We start from the raw sequence: 19,550 nt of genomic DNA, 5'->3' as shown, positions 1-19,550 counted from the left end.
TAGGAGATTGTTGTATTATGCTTGTAAATACACCTTGAATTTTGCGGATTTGACTAAAGAAGATGGAGTGTCGAGTGAAAAAAACGAACACTTCAGACATATTCTTCTGTTTGAGTTTAAAAGAGGAGCAAAGGCAGGGGAGACGGCTCGAAACATTTGTGCCTTGTAGGGGAGAATGCCATTAATGAAAGCACTGCAGGAAAATGGTTCTGTCATTTCAGCACACAAATTAGTGTCCATCCACAGAAGATGATGTGGGATAAAGCTGTTGTGTGCTACAAATTGCTTCCCAGGAATGTAACTGTAACTGCTGACATTTAATGCCGATAACTAAGTTGTCGCAATTAAAGAAAAAGGACTTGAAGACTGCATCAAGTGCTGCTGCATGCCCACACTCCCGTGACATGACGAAAAGAGCTATGCAGATGGCTTCACATCCCTCAAATTTCCACCTTTTCTGCTCTTTATTCAACAATCTTCATGGGAACTCCTTTGATAATGAAGATGCTTTATAAACTTGGCTTGATTACTTCTGTAACTCCAAACCAGCATATTTCTTCAGATGTGCAGTCGAAACACTACCCCAATGTTGGCAGAGAGTCATAGATAATGTAGAATATATTACTGATTAATTTTTGTCTTCATTAATTTCAAATAAAAATTTTTGTCACAGCGAAAAAAACACTATGAACTTTTGCACTCAACCCAACATACAAGTACTACCTATGTAATTTGCACAACAGAATGCAATTCATTAAGAAAAAAAATGTTCATTTTTGTCAATGATGGAGCCGTGTTTAGCACGACTCCAATTATGAAACTTACTTCATCTTATTTTGTACAATTCATGTCTTGAAAGGGAAATGGCACAGAAAATTATGTGAGCAAAGTACCATGTATTTAAAGTACATAAATATACATCCTTCAAGAACAGAAAACACTTTTTTAAACATTGTACTCACAAATTAATATGTCAGTAAAATTTAATAATTTCTGTGAAAAAAAAAAAAAAAAAAATGCTGTATGTGATGGAAAAAAGAAGTATTTTAATTAATTTGTCACAGTGAGTCTGAAATGTAATTTTAAAAAAATCGCATAAAATGTTAGGATACAATATTGGTGCATTGAGTTTCGTATGCTGCCTTCATGACTTCGATGGTCTGTTTCTTAAAATGATTACTTCGACTAGTGACAAACTTAATATTTGAGGAGAAAAATTCGCTCCGGTGCCAGGGATCGAACCCGGGTCCTTGGTTCTACGTACCAAGCGCTCTGACCACTGAGCTACGCCAAATTCAATCCACAGTACCGGATCGAACCTTCCTCCTTCAGTGTTTCCCTTTGTGGCCTGATTCCAAGTAAGGCATATACGTTGACATTTTTCTTCTCAAATATTAATTGTCAATATTACAGATATTATTCTGTAGGACAAATTAATAAAATCTTTAGTGACAAACTGACAAGCAAATCAGAGACAAGTGAAAAGTTGAGTAAGTAAATTTTGTTTCTTACGTGTTTTGACAAGCTTATCAAGTGATTGTCAATTGTTGACAAGTTTGACAAATAAGAGGTAGATCACAAGATAGCACTGCTTCATAAAAACAGATTATTTCAGTGCATTTTCACCAAAAGAAGAGAAAACTAAAATATGAAAGAAAATTGCTCTGTTCTTGATAACCATTAATTCGACCAGTGTTTGGTCTAAATTCTTCTCAAATTATAGTTAAAAGTTGTTCCATTTTTTTAAACTTCAATCTCTTATTAAATTCATATGGATTTTCCATACCAGAATAAACAACTTTTTTGTGTACTTCCCCACGCTTTTAGGGTTTTGTAGTACAATTTCCCCTTCTGAATCACTTGAACACATTTCTTTTTCACTATGTACTCCAAAAGTATACACTTGACTAAGTCTGACCATGTGTCTGGGATTTTTCAAAACACCTAAACATTTCTTCAAGAAACAGAACACTGGTCAGACTAATTTGCTTGTCACTTGTCTTTGTGTTTAACCCAATGGACTCATATTTAAATTACTTAAATTCCCTGCACTCTAATTTAAAGTCCAATTTGCAGAGTGCTATAAAAAATTCGATAAACAAAATAACTACGCAAGATTTTTGATACAGAATTTACCAGAGACCATGCCAAAATTTATACCTACTGATTAAAATGTCTTGCCAAGATATTTTGGTGTGGTAAATCTCACGCGAGCACAATTCGTCAAACGAGGTGATTGGGTTAAGAAACAAAAATCTGATAGATTGGTAGTTTGCACTTTTTCTTTTTGTCACTAGTCAAAGTAGTAGTTTTAAGAAACAGGCCCTTGGTCGAACTTACTCGATCCCAACTACCACAACATTGCCCTGCTGCTGTTAAACCTAGTTTCAGATTGTGCTCTGCAACATCTCTCCCCTTTATGTGTCCTATAAATTAGTTACATCAATTTTCGACTACTTTCGTCGAAAAATTTCTAAGTTCCTTCAATGGAACAGTGACAAACAGAGTGAGGCAAGTGGTCTACCAGCTTGTAGGTCACGCAAAATCTTTCCCACAGTCTCAAATCCCTTGCAAGGACAAGCACTCACATACCTCTTAATTATTTTTTTTTTAAGTTTATCTCCATTTGAGTGAGTGATTAAATTTAAGATTTTCACAGAAGTTGGGCTGTGGTACAGATTTGGTAATTTCAACACCCAAATAAAAAGTTCTAAACATTTAACATTCCTTACTCATTTGATCAGTAATGACACATGACATTCAAGTTACAGTTCATATAATGAACTACTCTTCGTAAAAAGTGTGTGATAACTACTATAAAAAAGTGAAAAGAAAAAAGCAGTAGTGTAACTGAAATGTGTAATATTTTTGTTGTTGTTTTCTAATGCCAGGTGTTTGACAATAAAGTCATTTGACCTCTTGCACTCCAATATTTTTCAAAGATATTATCATGACTAGCCACTGAAGCACAGATTTTGAGGTGTTCCGAATCCATTTCTTGGTTTGAGTTGCACAATGGGCAGTTAGGGGATTGACATATTCCAATTCTATGCAGGTGTTTGGCCAAACAATCATGGCCTGTTGCCAATCTAAATGCAGCTACAGATGATTTTCGTGGTAAATCGGGAATTAACTGTGTAATGTAGTCATTGCAATGTTATTGTATAAATTTTATAATACCGTAATGTTATACCAGTAAGATAAGTTGTGTTTTTTATTTAAGTGAAAATAGACGTGAAATTAAGTCAGTAGACTTTCTTTGTACAGATCACAATGATTTATCTTCTGCTACAACTTGATAGAGATAAAATAATCCACAATCATGCAGAAAACAGATGGAGTTTTACTACATGTTGTCTGTTTAGAGGAAACACACTGTCAAACACCAATCATTCTAAATATCAAAATAGTACCGCACAGTGCCGGATTAAGGGGGGACGGGGGGCTAAAAAAGTTGCAATCACTGAACATTACTTTTTTAAACTTTAGTCAAGGTGAAACCTATTTTATATAAAATATTAAGTATTTTAAAAACGCAAACTAAATTTGGAAATGTTTTTAAGCACTTGCTGAACACCCTATAATGCTAGTCATGAGCTCTCTAGCAAAAATAGGTCTAGAGATAAATACTAGTAAAAGTAATGTAATTTCGCTTCAAAGGGGTCAGCTTAGTTCCCATCCTCTTACTGCAGCTGATGGCAATGAATTCCATTGCATTGCCCCTCACGGAACGATTAAATATCTAGGGATTAACTTCAATGATGAAATAAAATTTAATGCTTCTGAAGTTATTGCTCAACTCGCTGCAAACCTGAACCAACTTGTGTCATCCGCCTTGCTGATTCCTGACCAAAAGTTAAACATAATTAATCAGTACATATGGCCGCAGCTCATATATCCCCTGCAGTGTGCACCATTGAAAGATCTAACTGCAAAGTTTCTAGCTGACGTCGATAAAATTATCCGTAGTTCTGTTAAAGAAATCATAGGATTACCAATGGACATCCCTGATGCCACGATATATGCACCGCGGAAGTTAAAAGGTCTAGGAGTTTTCAGAGCTCAGTGGGAAGCATTTCTTCAGCACATAAATGTATGTCAGCTGCTTCTGGATGAAAACATTCCTTATATTGCTGCTACCCGAAACCTTCAAGGCGAAATTGATCTGAGGAGTATTAGTCGCTTACCCCTTCAGCCAGACCAAGTTAATGATTTTCGTCCAAAATGTTTGAGAAGAACACTTCGTGAGGACTCCTTTAAGAAATGGAGTGAACTTCCTGCAAAAGGGAAAGGTGTCACATTTTATTCCCACTGGAAGAAAGGGGACGGATGGATTTCCAACAAGAAGGATCTCTCCTGCAGCCAATGGAATGAAGCGATCAAAATGAGCTGCAACGTTATTCCAGTCAGAACCCTTGGTACTACCCACTGCAGAAGATGCGATGAGCAAGAAACCTTACCCATGTACTGGGATTTTGCCGGAAGGGAGAATTACTGAGAATTGACCGCCATAATAAAATTCGCTCCATGATTGCCAATGAACTTTGCCGGGCTGATAAGTATGAGGTGCACGAGGAAATTGGGTGCCTTTCTGCTGACGGATAATATCTGACGGTGCACATGTACAGTATCACCTGTTGCTATGATATGAGTAACGTCCAAGCAAACTCATGTCAATGTGGCTTTCTAGGATATACGTAGAAAGGGCCCCACATTCTTAAATAGCCCAAAGCCCCCAAAAACCTTAGTCTGGCACTGGCAACTACCTATTGTGGTTAAATATAACATTTATTAACAGCTCTATAATTAGTTTAAGGAACAAAATTGAGGAAGAATGTATTTCCTATAGCTTAGGGGAAAGGAAAAGTAGGAATTAAAAGCTGAAATAAAATCTAGTTAGCAACTACGTAACTGGAATAATGTAACTACATTCATTAGTCGAACATGAAGTCTCCTAAATTAAAAATATTTTATATATAAAACCAAAAGCCCAATAAAAACGCAATTTACAAGAAAAGTGTTAGCTACAACACAAGCATTCCACACCATTCTGAATAACATACAGTGTGTAATGTTCAAAGCCTTGTTTGTTATGAGACGGTTGCCCTCAATGGCCGCCACTCTGTTGGGCTTTGTTCCCCACAATCCCAGGAAGACTGAAGTGCAAAAACAACATTCTGCACCAATTGTAAACTATCATACCTTCATAGAATCTTACATTATCACACACAACTGAACAACACAAGTTACTTGCATGCTACATAAAGAACAACTTCGAAATCAGTTATATGGATCACACTTCACAATTTTAAGGCATTAAATAAAGTTCAACACACACACTGGAAGTGAACTGTGTGTGCAGACTCTTTAATTGATTAGCCAATGAAATGAGATGTCCATTAATAACAGTAATAATAATAATAATAATAATAATAATAATAATAATAATAATAATAATGCTCCTTGTTCTTCTCCCCCTCACTTCACGATTTTTTATAATTATCGAAATGTCAATTCACAGCAACTGATGAACGACAACTGACAACATCTTACAGGTGAAAAAAAGATTTCCATAATAAAACTCATTGTTGATATCACGACATTTTTAATGTCATCGTCGTAGTTATCATCATCATCATCATCATCATCATCATCTCATCTGTCAAGATGATTCCTAATTCTTATACTGCTACATACGGAGTAAGGGAAATCTACCAATTGTCAAGTTCACAGTAAGCACTGCAACACTAATTAGAAACTGTTACAATAACATTTATCATGTTACCTTCATTCTTGCATGAATATGAAAATTATAACTTATTTCTGAACAAATGTTCCCTTAATAGTCAGTTCCTCTACGAATTTTAAGATCTATCATATCATCAATTTTATGTACTCTAAGAAGAGCTTGTAAAAATATCACTGGATAAACTTACCTCATCATGAGCAGATGAGTCTTGATGTGATCTATTTGCCTCATCCTCTTCATCTGAATCCTCTTCTCCTGAAGAATCACCAGAACCACTTCGTTCTTTTCCATCTGTTATGAAAAAAAAAGTATAAATAAAGGATTCAGTTATGTCCCTCTATCTTAACAATATCAAGATAAGAGAGTGTTTAGAGAAATGTTTCGAAGAAAACTTCATTGAATCAGTGGATGACGACTGACAGATCAACGTTCGAGACCATAGTCGACTACCTCTTGGAGAAACTTGGTGATTTACTGACTCACTCATTTATATCATCTCACCAAAGTATGTTTCTAGCTGATATGAAGTCATCTCTGCAGCCATGCCAGCTTGTTGTGTTATGCAAGATGAAATTCAGTCATACCACTGAACTAATAAGCAGGCAACCATTAATCCTTTTGTAATATATAATAAAGAATCATCATCCGATACAGTCTCTATTAAAAATGTCGTAATAATTTCAGACTGCCCAAAACATGACACTACAGCTGTACATCTGTTTCAAAAATACCTAAAAGATTTTATTAAAACAAATATCATCACAAAAAATTAATGTATTTGTGCGATGGATCCTCTGCCCATTATAAAAATAGAAATAATTTCTCTAAACCTCACATTACATGAAGAAGATTTTGGATTTCCAGCAGAATGGTATACTTGAAGGAAAAACTGAATGAGGTAGAAACAAATAGTAAAAATAAAAATATTAGAGATTTATATAAGGGCATAAAGGAATTCAAGAATGGATATCAGGCAAGGGTAAACGTGATCAAAGATGAGAATGGTGACTTGCTTGCAGACGCTCATTCAATCCTGAACAGATGGAAAAACTATTTTGGACAACTACTAAATATACATAGGCCAAATAGGAATGATCGGGACGAAATTGAAATACAAACTGCTGAGCCATATATACCCGAACCCACACTTTCTGAAGTCGAAATTGCGATAGAAAATCTGAAAAATTATAAGTCTCCAGGAATCGATCAAATTCCACCAGAATTAATACAAGAGGGTGGAAGTGCATTATCTAACGAAATTTATAAGCTTGTACTTGCTATTTGGGAAAAGGAAATTGTACCAGATCAATGGAAGGAGTCCATAATCGTACCTATCTTTAAGAAGGGGGACAAGACTAACTGTAGTAACTTTCGAGGAATATCACTTTTGTTGACGTTGTACAAAATTTTGTCCAATATTCTTTTGAGAAGGTTAACTCCATATGTAGATGAAATTATCGGGGATCATCAGTGTGGTTTTAGGCATAATAAATCGACTATTGACCAGATATTTTGTATTCGACAGATAATGGAGAAAAAATGGGAGTATAAGGGTACAGTGCATCAGTTATTCATAGATTTAAAAAAGGCATATGACTCGGTTAAGAGAGAAGTTTTATATGATATTCTTATGGAATTTGGTATTCCCAAGAAACTAGTTCGATTAATTAAAATGTGTCTCAGTGAAACGTACAGCAGAGTTCGTATAGGTCAGTTTCTGTCAGATGCGTTTCCAATTCACTGTGGGCTAAAGCAAGGAGATGCACTATCTCCTTTACTTTTTAACTTTGCTCTAGCGTATGCCATTAGGAAAGTCCAAGATAACAGAGGGGGTTTGGAATTGAACGGGTTACATCAGCTGCTTATCTATGCGGATGACGTGAATATGTTAGGAGAAAATCCACAAACGATTAGGGAAAACACGGAAATTTTACTTGAAGCAAGTAAAGTGATAGGTTTGGAAGTAAATCCCGAAAAGACAAAGTATATGATTATGTCTCGTGACGAGAATATTGGATGAAATGGAAATATAAAAACTGGAAATTTATCTTTTGAAGAAGTGGAGAAATTCAAATATCTGGGAGCAAGAGTAACAAATATAAATGATACTCGGGAAGAAATTAAACACAGAATAAATATGGGTAATGCCTGTTATTATTCGGTTGAGAAACTTTTATCATCCAGTCTGCTCTCAAAAAATCTGAAAGTTAGAGTTTATAAAACAGTTATATTACCGGTTGTTCTTTATGGTTGTGAAACTTGGACTCTCACTTTGAGAGAGGAACATAAGTTAAGGGTGTTTGAGAATAAGGTGCTTAGGAAAATATTTGGGGCTAAGAGAGATGAAGTTACAGGAGAATGGAGAAAGTTACACAATGCAGAACTGCACGCATTGTATTCTTCACCTGACATAATTAGGAACATTAAATCCAGACGTTTGAGATAGGCAGGGCATGTAGCACGTATGGGCGAATCCAGAAATGCATATAGAGTGTTAGTTGGGAGGCCGGAGGGAAAAAGACCTTTAGGGAAGCCGAGACGTAGATGGGAAGATAATATTAAAATGGATTTGAGGGAGGTGAGATATGATGATAGAGACTGGATTAATCTTGCTCAGGATAGGGACCAGTGGCGGGCTTATGTGAGGGCGGCAATGAACCTCCGGGTTCCTTAAAAGCCAGTAAGTAAGCAAGTAAGTAAGTAACTAAGTAAGCAGAATAGTATTATTTTGGCACACTGCATGACAAAAGCACTTGCGACGGTGTAGATGGAACACTTGAAAGGCTTGGGACTTGTGCTAGTTTGCAGAGACCATCCGATAACACCTAGGGAATTGTATGATTGGACAAATGATCACCTCCCAAACATTAATACTGTTTATGTGACTGAAACAAGCTATGCTGTAGAGGATTTGCAAAATCTACCGTAGTGATCTGGAACACTCAAGTTTCATACAGTCATGCCATTTAGGATGGGTATTATAATTGCCAAGCAGCTTTCAAATGCAGCTGAAACACAGCATCATGTCTGGAAAGGTAATCGGGTGATTTCATCTCAACAATGAAAAGTAAGCATTTCTTACAATACTTGAGGTTTAACAAAATCCATGTGACCAATAATTTCTTTGAGGTAACAACTGAAAAAATTCGAATGGTGTATTACATGTTAAATTACATAGCAATATTCAATAGTATGAAATACAACGAATGTGTGGGGCATTCGCGAGCTATACAGTTAGCTTACGCTTGCAGTGACATAATAACTTTTATCTTTGTAATGTATGATGATTGCAAGTTGAAACTTAGCAGTTCATTATATGACTAATTGAGGTGTACTATATATCTTTTTCCTTAAAATAGAAGACCTGCATTTTTAAATATAAATATATGAAAAATATTTTACCATGTTTTTTTAGTCTAATTGAATACTTACAAAAAACAATATAAGCAATAAAAATACTCACATATTAAGAATGTATCACCCAATTTTTGTAAATTTATCTGAAGACGTTGAGATATATAATTTTGATTGAAGCAGCATGCTTACTAAAGTATGATTTTTCTTCATGTTTGAAACACCACTGACAGAAAATGAAAAGGACATGAGCTGTGAAACTCGGCAGATTTAGTTTCTAGGCAGGTAAAACAAACCTTCAAATTTTGAAAAGAATCTGAGTCGGTCGGGTTGAGTGCCTTGATGATTTGATATGGAATGACCAGTAAGCAATGTTGGTAACCCTACTGTTTGAAACTATACCACAGAAAATTAAAAAAATTAATTATATCATCAGCAAATATACTCTGTGTTGTACATTTAGTAGCTATTTAGTAATTTATTTCCATCACATCAAACATTAAAATATATCCAAACAATATAAAGTATCATTGGCACATTTGGGGGGGAGGGGCAACACTGGTCGCAATCACTGCAAAACAAAACCAATATCAAAAATGCTGCAGCTGGAATCCTGAAAACCCTGTTCACACATCGCAACACACAGCATGAAGAAGTAGCGAGCAGCTGGTTTGGCAGCCACTACTTTTTGGGTTGCACTGTTGTTCACATGTCGCAGTATGAGGTCCTGTGTGACTGTACCTTTATGTACCTTTATGCTGTCTATGTGCTGCACCAGCTGAGCGGGTACTATACTACTCAAGACATTAGGTGACTCATTTTTAGATAATGTTTTATTCAAATTTTAATTTTGCAATCTTATCTTTAGTATGGATTGGATAGCTATGTATGCAGTTTGAGAGGAGGTTTTGACATGGCATTCATTAGCATTTCGTTTATAAGATTAGTAATATAAAACGTGGAATAAAATATTTACCTTTATGAAGAGAATTATCAGCTGGGTTTCCCATGTTATTCTGCTGAACTCTGGCACGTGAAAGTGTATCATAACAGTTTAGACACACTCTTAGAGGTTTGGATGATTGACTGGGCAGGAGAAACCTTTTATTCGAGCATGGACCGCACACAACCGCCCCACACTTCCTACAGTGATGCTAGATAAAACAGAAAAATACTTTGTATTGTGTCATCAGATTATTCATCATTGAATTCTAAAGGCGAAAACAGAGAAAACAAGAAAATGAAAGAACCAAGAGAAAATAATAAAGAAAAAAAGAAAACAGGGAAGGAAAACGAAAAAACAAAAAAAGAAAAGGGACACAAAAGAAGGATAGACGAAAATAAGGAATCAGTTAAAAATATGTAGACTAGAGCCAAAATACACGCTATATAAACTCGAACAGGGAATGTATATCAATAAGAACAAACGCAGTAAGTGACCCCATGTTTAGAGCAACACTAGGTGTACCATGTTGCTCCAGAGTAAAAATATTGTAAAAATAATAGTAGTATTTTATTTAACCCAGCGCTGGTCCCTATATGAGCATTTTGCTCAATATGAAATTCAAACGACAATCACATCAAAATGTAAGGTGTTGCAAGTTTTTCCTTCTCTCTGAATTATATGAGTTACTTATTACCTGCCAGAAGAATTTTCTTCGAACAATACACAGTACTCTGCAGAGAAAATTTTTGTCAGACCAGTAACGATGGAATAATTATGGTCATGTCTTTGTAAAATCAATGGATTTCTAATCCTCCCTTCATAGTGAAACATAGTGGAACACGTGTTGTTAGCAAATAGCTGGATACACTAAGAAGATAGATAGATAATCCTCCCTTCAGAAGTTCCTAAAACTTTCTTTGAATGCAGGTGTATCGCTAGGCAATTTAAGACTTCCTAAAATAAAATAAAAACATGTATTTTGCAGTACAAAAGCCAGTTGAACAGTTGGGAAATGTTAAAGCAACTATGAAAATTCTTTTCAAAGGAACTATATTGTGATACATCAAAAGAAAGTCCCAAGTCTTAAGAAAACATGTGTTCTCACTTCAGATCGATATTTTATCCCTTTAAAAAATTATATAAGGAAAAATCCAATGCTGCGCTAGTCTTGGTAAAATGCTGGGTATGCGATCACCCGAGCTATACTGCACATAGCGACCTCTGCTTTCAATGGCAGAGGTTATTCAAAATTCAATGTGAGTGAGAAATGACCGATAAATTTTGTATGGAATTCTCTCAGAATAGGAACAGCATTCCTTTAAATAACAGTAACCACTAGAACATTGAAGACCTATTAGAGTATTGTAATCACTAATTAGTAGTGTAATAGAGAACAAACTTTCATATGTTGCACAGTAAACCAAAATTCAAATAATTACTGTTCTCATTCTTTGAATTTTCTATTACAGTTTTCTAGAGTTTCGAGAGTATCTTCAAATTCCTATTGTTTCATTTGTTATTCTCTTTATAACTTATTGCCTTTTTTATGTACAAAAGTGTTCATTAGTATTCTCAGTCGAAGTTGATATAAACTTGAATTTTATTATTGTATTATGAGGACTTCAGTTGGGAAACAAAAGACATACCGATATATAGGGTGAATCTTAAATATACCGACAAACTTCTAGGGGTGATAAAGGACACTGAATTAAACAATATTAGATAGGAAACCCCATATTACAAACCTTTATTTGCTGAGTTACAGGATGTTAAAGGTCCCAGGCACAAATCCGTTTTTATGCTATTCACTGCAATGCACCGGTACAATTAATGTATAAACAGCATAAATACTGTACAATACATTGATAATACAATATAATTGTATGGTTTCGAGATGCTCGTATCACTGATCTCCAGCAGACACAGTATGTGATACATTGCCTACACAGAGTCCACTACTGTACACTACACTAAGGCACTCTGTCAGTGTGTACAGTCGCATAGGCTTAGAGATGAGTGGGTTGTTAGTAAACAATCCAGAATGCAACGATTTACATGGGCTGAAATGGCCGATATACACTTGGTGTATGGTGCATGTAGAGAAAATGCCATAGCTGCTCAACACATGTACGCTGACAGATATCCAAACAGACGTGGAGCACACCATGCCATGCGAGTATCACGTACTGTGTCTGCTGAAGACTAGTAAACACAGAGACACGAGCACCTCCAAGCCATACAATTGTATTATCAATGTATTGTACAGTACTTATGCTATTAATACATGAATTGTACTGGTGCATTGCAGTGAATAGCAAGAACACGGATTTGTGCCCCGGACCTCTAACACCCTGTAACTCAGCAAATAAAGGTTTGCAGTATAGAGTGTCGTTTATCACCTCTACAAGATTGTCGGTATACTTAAGGTTCATCCTGCATTATAAACCCTACTATTGTTGTATAATCAGCTTATTTGTCTAGGCTTTGAATAAACTATCCATTGAGAATAAAGTTTAGAAATACCGTATCTTATACATTCGAGATGATACATAAGCACATCATAGGAATGTGGGAAGCAGATCTTCCTATAAATCAGATAATACTGTCCAGGGAGATATGAAGGCCATACATCAATTGTGACAATGAAAACATCCATGGATAGTCAAAAAGACCATGGTATAGCATATGGAGTGCAGTCAGTTCACTATTTTACCCTGTATTATTATTAGTAATGTCATTAAAGGTTCAGTCCGCGATAAAATTCTATATTTCGATTATATTATAGGATGTTTACCAAAGTAATCGGATTAACGGCATTTGTTGTATCTCTCTACGCCGTTTAGTTTGCAAAATATTAAAGGTCTTACTGCAAGCTCTGACGTCATAACCACTGATCGCTTCATAAGACTGCGTTGTAGTTCTGTTTGACATCAGTGTAGAATGAGTAAATACATATTCATATGTTACAGTCAGTTATTATTAAACACTTCGGACCTATCACATGCATATACTGTAATAATAATAATAATAATAATAATAATAATAATAATAATAATAATAATAATAATAATAACTTACCCAAACTCTATTCCACTTTAAATCCCGTCTACAATCCATTCTGTTCCGGAAATATTCACCACACATGAAGGTATAACCACTCTATTCCTTCTTCCAATTTTAATATTCCTTACAAATGGACTGCAAATACGTGTTTATCTCACGTCAACAATAAATTAATACATGGTTTATATTATTCTACTGCGTTATGGTTGTTCAGTCACACAGTTTAGGCACGAATGCTATGGATCATCGAATTGCAGCAGTTGATAACCATGAACTAATTCCAAGACATTTTTCTGTATATCTTCTCTCCACGCATTTTCCTTCCAGCTGTATGTTTTCTCTTCCACCCATCATCTGAAGCCAGTTACATCTCTTTTCACATTGTAATTATGGTCCACTATCGCAATCACAGTTGTTGCTACCATTCCACCATATGGAGGGCGTTTTTTCTAACGAGTGCAAAGCAATCTCTCGTTATGGTATGATTTTAGGTTTCCTGGTGTGACAAAATTGATTAGTCTGCTTTAGGTCTTTTAAAAGGGCAGGGTTACGTACAACTTTTTTCAGAGCATTGTAATCGCTGGATCCAGGTTCAATCCATTCCCTCTCGCTATTGTATGGGTGAATGTGTGCACATCTTTTATTATGTCTCTGTTCCTCCCCCCTCGTGTATATTACAAACATGATTTAATACAGAAATGAATCTGTCTTCTAAGTCGTCAGAATCACCTTCACATGACCACATAGGTAATTTATGATGCTCTCTTTCCACATTTGTATTATCTCACATGTTTTTTGTGGCGGCTTTCAGGTTTTTAGATCAGCTTTCTGCCATGTGTCAAATGTCAAATTGATGGTCCATCCATTCTTATTTGGTCCTTATCAATTTCCTAATTCCTCTATGGCGGTCCAACAGAAAGAGGGTAATGTTCATTTTTTCTTTTAGGCGATCTAGCACTTTTTCGCATGCTGCTTTTTCAAGATTGCCTACAATTAGGCCCTTTTGCAGAACTACGAAGTCTATAATCTCATCTGAATCGAGATCCATTACACTCTAAGTCACATATTTTGCACTGTAACTAGGTGAGTCAAATTGGCCATCACCGCGATTTGCATGTTTTTATCTTTTAGGAAATTGATAAGTTGTTCATGAATCTGAAAATAACTACATCTGATTGTTGGTTCTACGAATTTCGAAATTATTTTATAAAATGTTGTCTTGCCATTGAAACATAGTTGTAAAGTTTTTAAAAATTTTTCGAACAATTTGTACCTTATACCGCATAAGTATTACGCAGAACTCACTGCTATGCTTCACCTCGGTTCAGACTCCCACTCCCAATTATGGGCATTCTGGCAAACTGCATTAACTTTCAGCAATGTTCCTATTGTTTCTACCAAATATTTGTAAAAGGGGAATGATAAATATTACAGAAGAGAAACAAAATTTGTAACACTGATCAGAATACAAAAAAACACTTTTTGACTCCCTATATTACTTTCTCTTTCATGTGCAGCGTCCTCAGAACCTGATGAAGTAGAATTTGAAGTTTCTTCTTCTATTTGAAAAGATGTGTCTAAGTCAGTTTCTGCTCCCCCACATCTGATTCACCACACACATTTCTTAGCGTCTCGCACTGCACAACTTTGTTTATATTAGATTCCTGTGAATTTTCAGCCTCATCGAGAACTACACACACATCAATATTTTCAGCTATAGGTGCATCACTGCAACTTGCTATTACTTCTTCGACGACCTTCTTTCATTTATAAGCAGAGGAACGCGTAGATCAGAACTGCCTTGGGGAGATTCTCCTTTCAAAAATAGGGAAGGGACAGAAGTTTTCTTCATTTTCATAGGAGTTCTATTGTCTTTCATTAAACGTCTTTTCAGTAGAGACGAGTCTTCAAAATCAGTTTCATGGAAATGACTGGAACACAACAGTAGTTTTCGGTGGTGTAAAACCTTTTCTGTTGATTTTCTTCACCCACGTTTGAAATCTTTGCAGTAACTTTTCTCTGTTCGGAAATACATGAAATGATACCCCTTCTTCATGTTCTGTTTTTGTTGTTCCCTCTGAACACGAAAAATCACGACACCACGGCATTTTAAACTGTATTACGATACAATTTCTTCTGTTTAGTCTACTGTAGTTCAAAATCGTTCATGTAAAAGAAAATACGTCTACATAAAACCACAACATTGGTATGTGCTATTTTTATGATTAAATGAAAGGCAAAATATGACTTCACACAATCACAACTAAGTCCGAAATTCTGTTCATGTTTACTACGGCGAGAGAAAATTATTTAATACAAAGCGCTGCACTCGGGATGTTCTCGGCCTACTACGCAATCACACCAGTTCAGTGGCTGTGACATCAAGTATTTGTGCAGAGTCAGTAACTCAAGAACCATGCCTTGCATTGACATGCAGTAAATTACATTCTACTTAGATTGAAAAACGTGTTTGATTAAAGCCAACTTAATTTTATCGCAGACTGCTCCTTTAAATAAAAGTGTATGAATAATTTGAAATCAACTAAAATAAAATAATGAAGAAAAATACCATACTAATCGTATTTAGTTTTTTTTAGGATTAATCTCAGAAAAAATCTATGTGTCCTGCCATATTTCCAAAGTTCCTGGAAAACAAAATAAATTTCTCTCAGGAATACTAATGAATGCTTCTGTACTTTATTAAAATACAGCTTACTGTTACTATGGCCTGTGCATTAAAAATCTCGTTTGCATTTACTACTGTTGAAGTCTTAAGTGTACTGTCGACATTCTCATATCTGGCTGTATAAAAATAAATGTTTCAAAACATACATGTGTCACACTTCAACTTCAAAATCTGGCTTAAATAATAACGTAACATTAACTGATTTTATGCAAAATAAAACAGTATACTTTCTGAGGTTAGTTTCTTTCAGAAGAAAGGTTATGTTTTCAGAATTGCTAAATCTACTTTAATCCTGGGGGGGGGGGGGGGGCAAAAAAACTAACAAACTAACAAACAAATAGACTGGTTGGATGTGGACACTGAGCAATTTCACAGAAACAGATTAACAGTACAAATGTGTTATTTATCCCACAGATCACATTTGGCCAACAACGGACAGTGTCTGATATAATAAATTACACTTTTTTTTATTTATAAAGCAGAAACTATGAAACTATGATCATCTCATACTGCTTATAGAATATCCCAAAAGTCTTCTCTCAATCTCTATCTGGAACATTAACTACATAATTTTTGGGTTACACTTTCCCCACTTAATTTTATTAACATATCATAATTTTCCTGTCCCTATAACACTTACTCTTCTGTTGAGTACAGTGAACTGTGTCTTCTTGCAATGCATGCAGACCGCAGCCTCTGAATCTGGCACCCACACAGCAGCATGCACTTCTACTGCCTTCTTCCCACCTTTAAAACATTACCAACTAAAATGTATGCACACTTTTATGTATTAATATTATATGTGAAGGTCTAAATAATTAAATTCTCACATGTCTTGGTCAGATGTAAAATATATAGGAACTGCACAGTTAGCTTCATGACTTTCTATGAAAGACACCATAGTACCAATTTTGGCGAGTCCACACCTGTGGAGTAACGGTCAGCGCGTCTGGCCACGAAACCAGGTGGCCCAGGTTCGATTCCCGGTCGGGGCAAGTTACCTGGTTGAGGTTTTTTCCGGGGTTTTTCCTCAACCCAATATGAGCAAATGCTGGGTAACTTTCGGTGTTGGACCCCGGATTCATTTCACCGGCATTATCACTTTCATCTCATTCAGACGCTAAATAACCTAAGCTGTTGATAAAGCGTCATAATATAATCTACTAAAATAAAAAAAATAAAAAATTTTTGGCGAGACCACATACAATCTAAATTCTAAAGATACAGTGCTGAAGATTTCTTCTTTTATCTATGATAACATAATTTGTAACTAGCATCACTCATGCCGTCAGTGCAGAAAGCAGCTTGACTATACTATCTACCAGGAAAGGTTCTGTGACGAAGTATGTCCTATAAACTTTGTAACTGGACATAGGCATGGCATAAAATCTAAAATGCGCAGAATGCATGCCTCATTCCAGTCTTGATTTGCTAACAGACTGTGTTAATGGAAAGTCAAGTGAACATACACACTGCAGAACAAAAAATACAATATGTTTATAAAGTATGTATTACATTGAAGACACCAAAAGAAGATTCAAAGAAACATTCAAATTGCATAATACCAAGTAAATTCAATATTTATAAGTTAATTGCAAAAGGTTCTTAATATGATGTGAAATACAGAATTTACTGTATGATCAGTGCATATAAAATATTCATGGCTAGGTAATAAATTTGAAAGATGCATGTTAATGACATGAAACAAGAGAAAATTTACAGATATTTTATATTTCATGCAGGACAACGTATGTAGGCCTAATTTAATTCTCAGTGAACAAGATTAAATATGCATTCAATGATCATGCACTTCGTCAAGCATGGTGGTCACCTCAATTTCAATATTTAAACCTTGTGATTTCTATTTATGGGGAAAATTTAAAGATTAGAATGTATCTGAACAACATTTTTAAGTTAGGATATAACAGAATATTTACACTGAAATTTCCAACTCACAATGTTGCTAGAACAATTTCACAAAATGAGAAGGATACATCTAATGTAGTCATCACTTCCAGATTCGTCAGGATATGATTCCTATATTCAGAAAACTAGTTAAAACAGTTTTTGAGGCAACAGCACACTGCTTTATAGCTTTGGATAGGTATCCTATTACATGTCTCTTCTTTAAGTGTGTTTCAGTATGTTAATACTCACTCTTCCTAAGAAGATCTTCAATACATTTATTAATATGAGCCATCCATTCTTGTTTTTCAGTTGATGTGGCTGCATATACTGCGAATGATTTAGATGCCGTTCGTATCAACCACCCATTTCGAAATTCTGAAAAGAACAATTATTTGCTGTATATTAAACACATAGGCATGCTTTTAACACAAATGGATCATACTATATCAAACTTTCATTTTTCAAATACTTCTTTACATCTAGTATTCTAATAATTGTCAATGTAAACTAAAACTCTCGAATATATATTCTTTAACTTATAGTTTCAGATTTTAAAGGTTTTATATTGTTTCCAAAAAAATAACATTTTTTGTTGTGTGTGACCAAAGAACAACTTAAATTTTCTTGACTCAAATCTCTCTCGGGCTACCAGCCAGGTAAATAGTTGGAGATGAACCGACATTTCGAAGATTTTCATCATCCTCGTCTTCAGGGTGAACTGATGACTAGGACACTATCGTGCTCTGTATTTATATTGCCGGGGTGAGGAGTTAGGTGCTGATTGGCAACAGTGTAAACAAGACCAACGTGTTCCCCTGTGCTATGCGGGGCTGACTGAGCACTTATAAAGCCTGGTAGACATGTTCCCCTGTGCTCTCTGTAAATGATAGGTCGTCGTCTGGGTGTTAAGATGGTGTCCAGGAAGTGCCAAGTTGGAGACCCGGGTCCCGATTAAGGTTACTGTTTTTAGATGCAATGGCCAGAATTTCTTTAACTCTCCTATTCCAGTAGCCCGAACACTTTGCTAGAACTTCGTTCCATTGAAATTAGCCCTATGGCCTTTTTCAATGTCCTATTATTCTGTGTGCATTCAAACCACACGAACTCTCCATCATGTAGTTTAACTTCACGCACAACCTGAGGGTTTGCTATCCTCCAGTACAGCTGTTCTGTGAAATGACATGATCATGTAATTCGAACCATGCCTCATCCGAAAATATGATCTACTCTCCGTATCAGCAACACTTCCTAGTATCCAGTTATAAAATCGACTCTACCCATGTGATCACACATTAGTAATTCTTGGACCACTGTATTTTATAGAGTTTTAATTTAAGAATCTTAATGGCATTTCTTGCTGAGGATGTTGACATGTATGTTCCCTGAGCAAGTAGACTTTTTTGGGGTATGTTCCAGTCATTCATCTATTTCACCTAATTTTTCATGTGTAAGAACTCCATCTAGCAATAAGTTTTCTTTTATATTATTAAGAGATCCTATTTGTCGTAAATTTTTAACATGATGACAAACAGCTTCCCCATCTGGAACTAGACTACTACAAATGACCTTACCACTGTTCTGCACAAATTAGTTCTCACGCGCGCACGCACGCGCACGCGCACGCACACGCACACGCACACACAAAAAACTCTTCATTGCAAACCAGTAGTTGCCAACTTGTGGTCTGTAGGCCTCAGGGGTCCATGAGTGATTAAAAGAGGGTCTGCAGAACAAAGGTGTGTTTTCAAATGATACCTCAATTTTTTAAGCTTAACTTTATCATGTTCACAGACTTTCTTAGTGTGTTGGAATATGTATTTCTTTTTTATCTCAGACTTTTGAGA

At 35.6% G+C, this 19,550-nt stretch overlaps 1 protein-coding gene across 5 annotated transcripts in view; it reads right to left on the bottom strand.

The window, feature by feature from the left end:
- Positions 1 to 19,550, bottom strand: part of LOC138691046 (pleckstrin homology domain-containing family F member 2-like) — a 48,239-nt gene that overhangs the window by 17,009 nt on the left and 11,680 nt on the right. For 3 of the 5 annotated variants that reach the window (XM_069812699.1, XM_069812703.1, XM_069812700.1), the window contains 5 exons: positions 17,956 to 18,081; positions 16,439 to 16,545; positions 10,080 to 10,257; positions 5,937 to 6,040; positions 5,064 to 5,156 (listed from right to left, as the gene is read on the bottom strand). In XM_069812699.1, coding sequence (XP_069668800.1) covers positions 5,091 to 5,156; positions 5,937 to 6,040; positions 10,080 to 10,257; positions 16,439 to 16,545; positions 17,956 to 18,081 — 581 coding nt within the window. In that variant the 3' untranslated portion in view covers positions 5,064 to 5,090. The remainder of the gene's footprint in view (positions 1 to 5,063; positions 5,157 to 5,936; positions 6,041 to 10,079; positions 10,258 to 16,438; positions 16,546 to 17,955; positions 18,082 to 19,550) is intronic. The other 2 variants (XR_011329733.1, XM_069812702.1) reach the window with 1 other exon arrangement.

The sequence above is a fragment of the Periplaneta americana genome, chromosome 16 (assembly GCF_040183065.1).
Source record: "Periplaneta americana isolate PAMFEO1 chromosome 16, P.americana_PAMFEO1_priV1, whole genome shotgun sequence".
Lineage (NCBI taxonomy): Eukaryota > Metazoa > Arthropoda > Insecta > Blattodea > Blattidae > Periplaneta > Periplaneta americana.
Note: the sequence above shows the minus strand (reverse complement) of the source record. Positions and strands in the feature narration are given on the sequence as shown.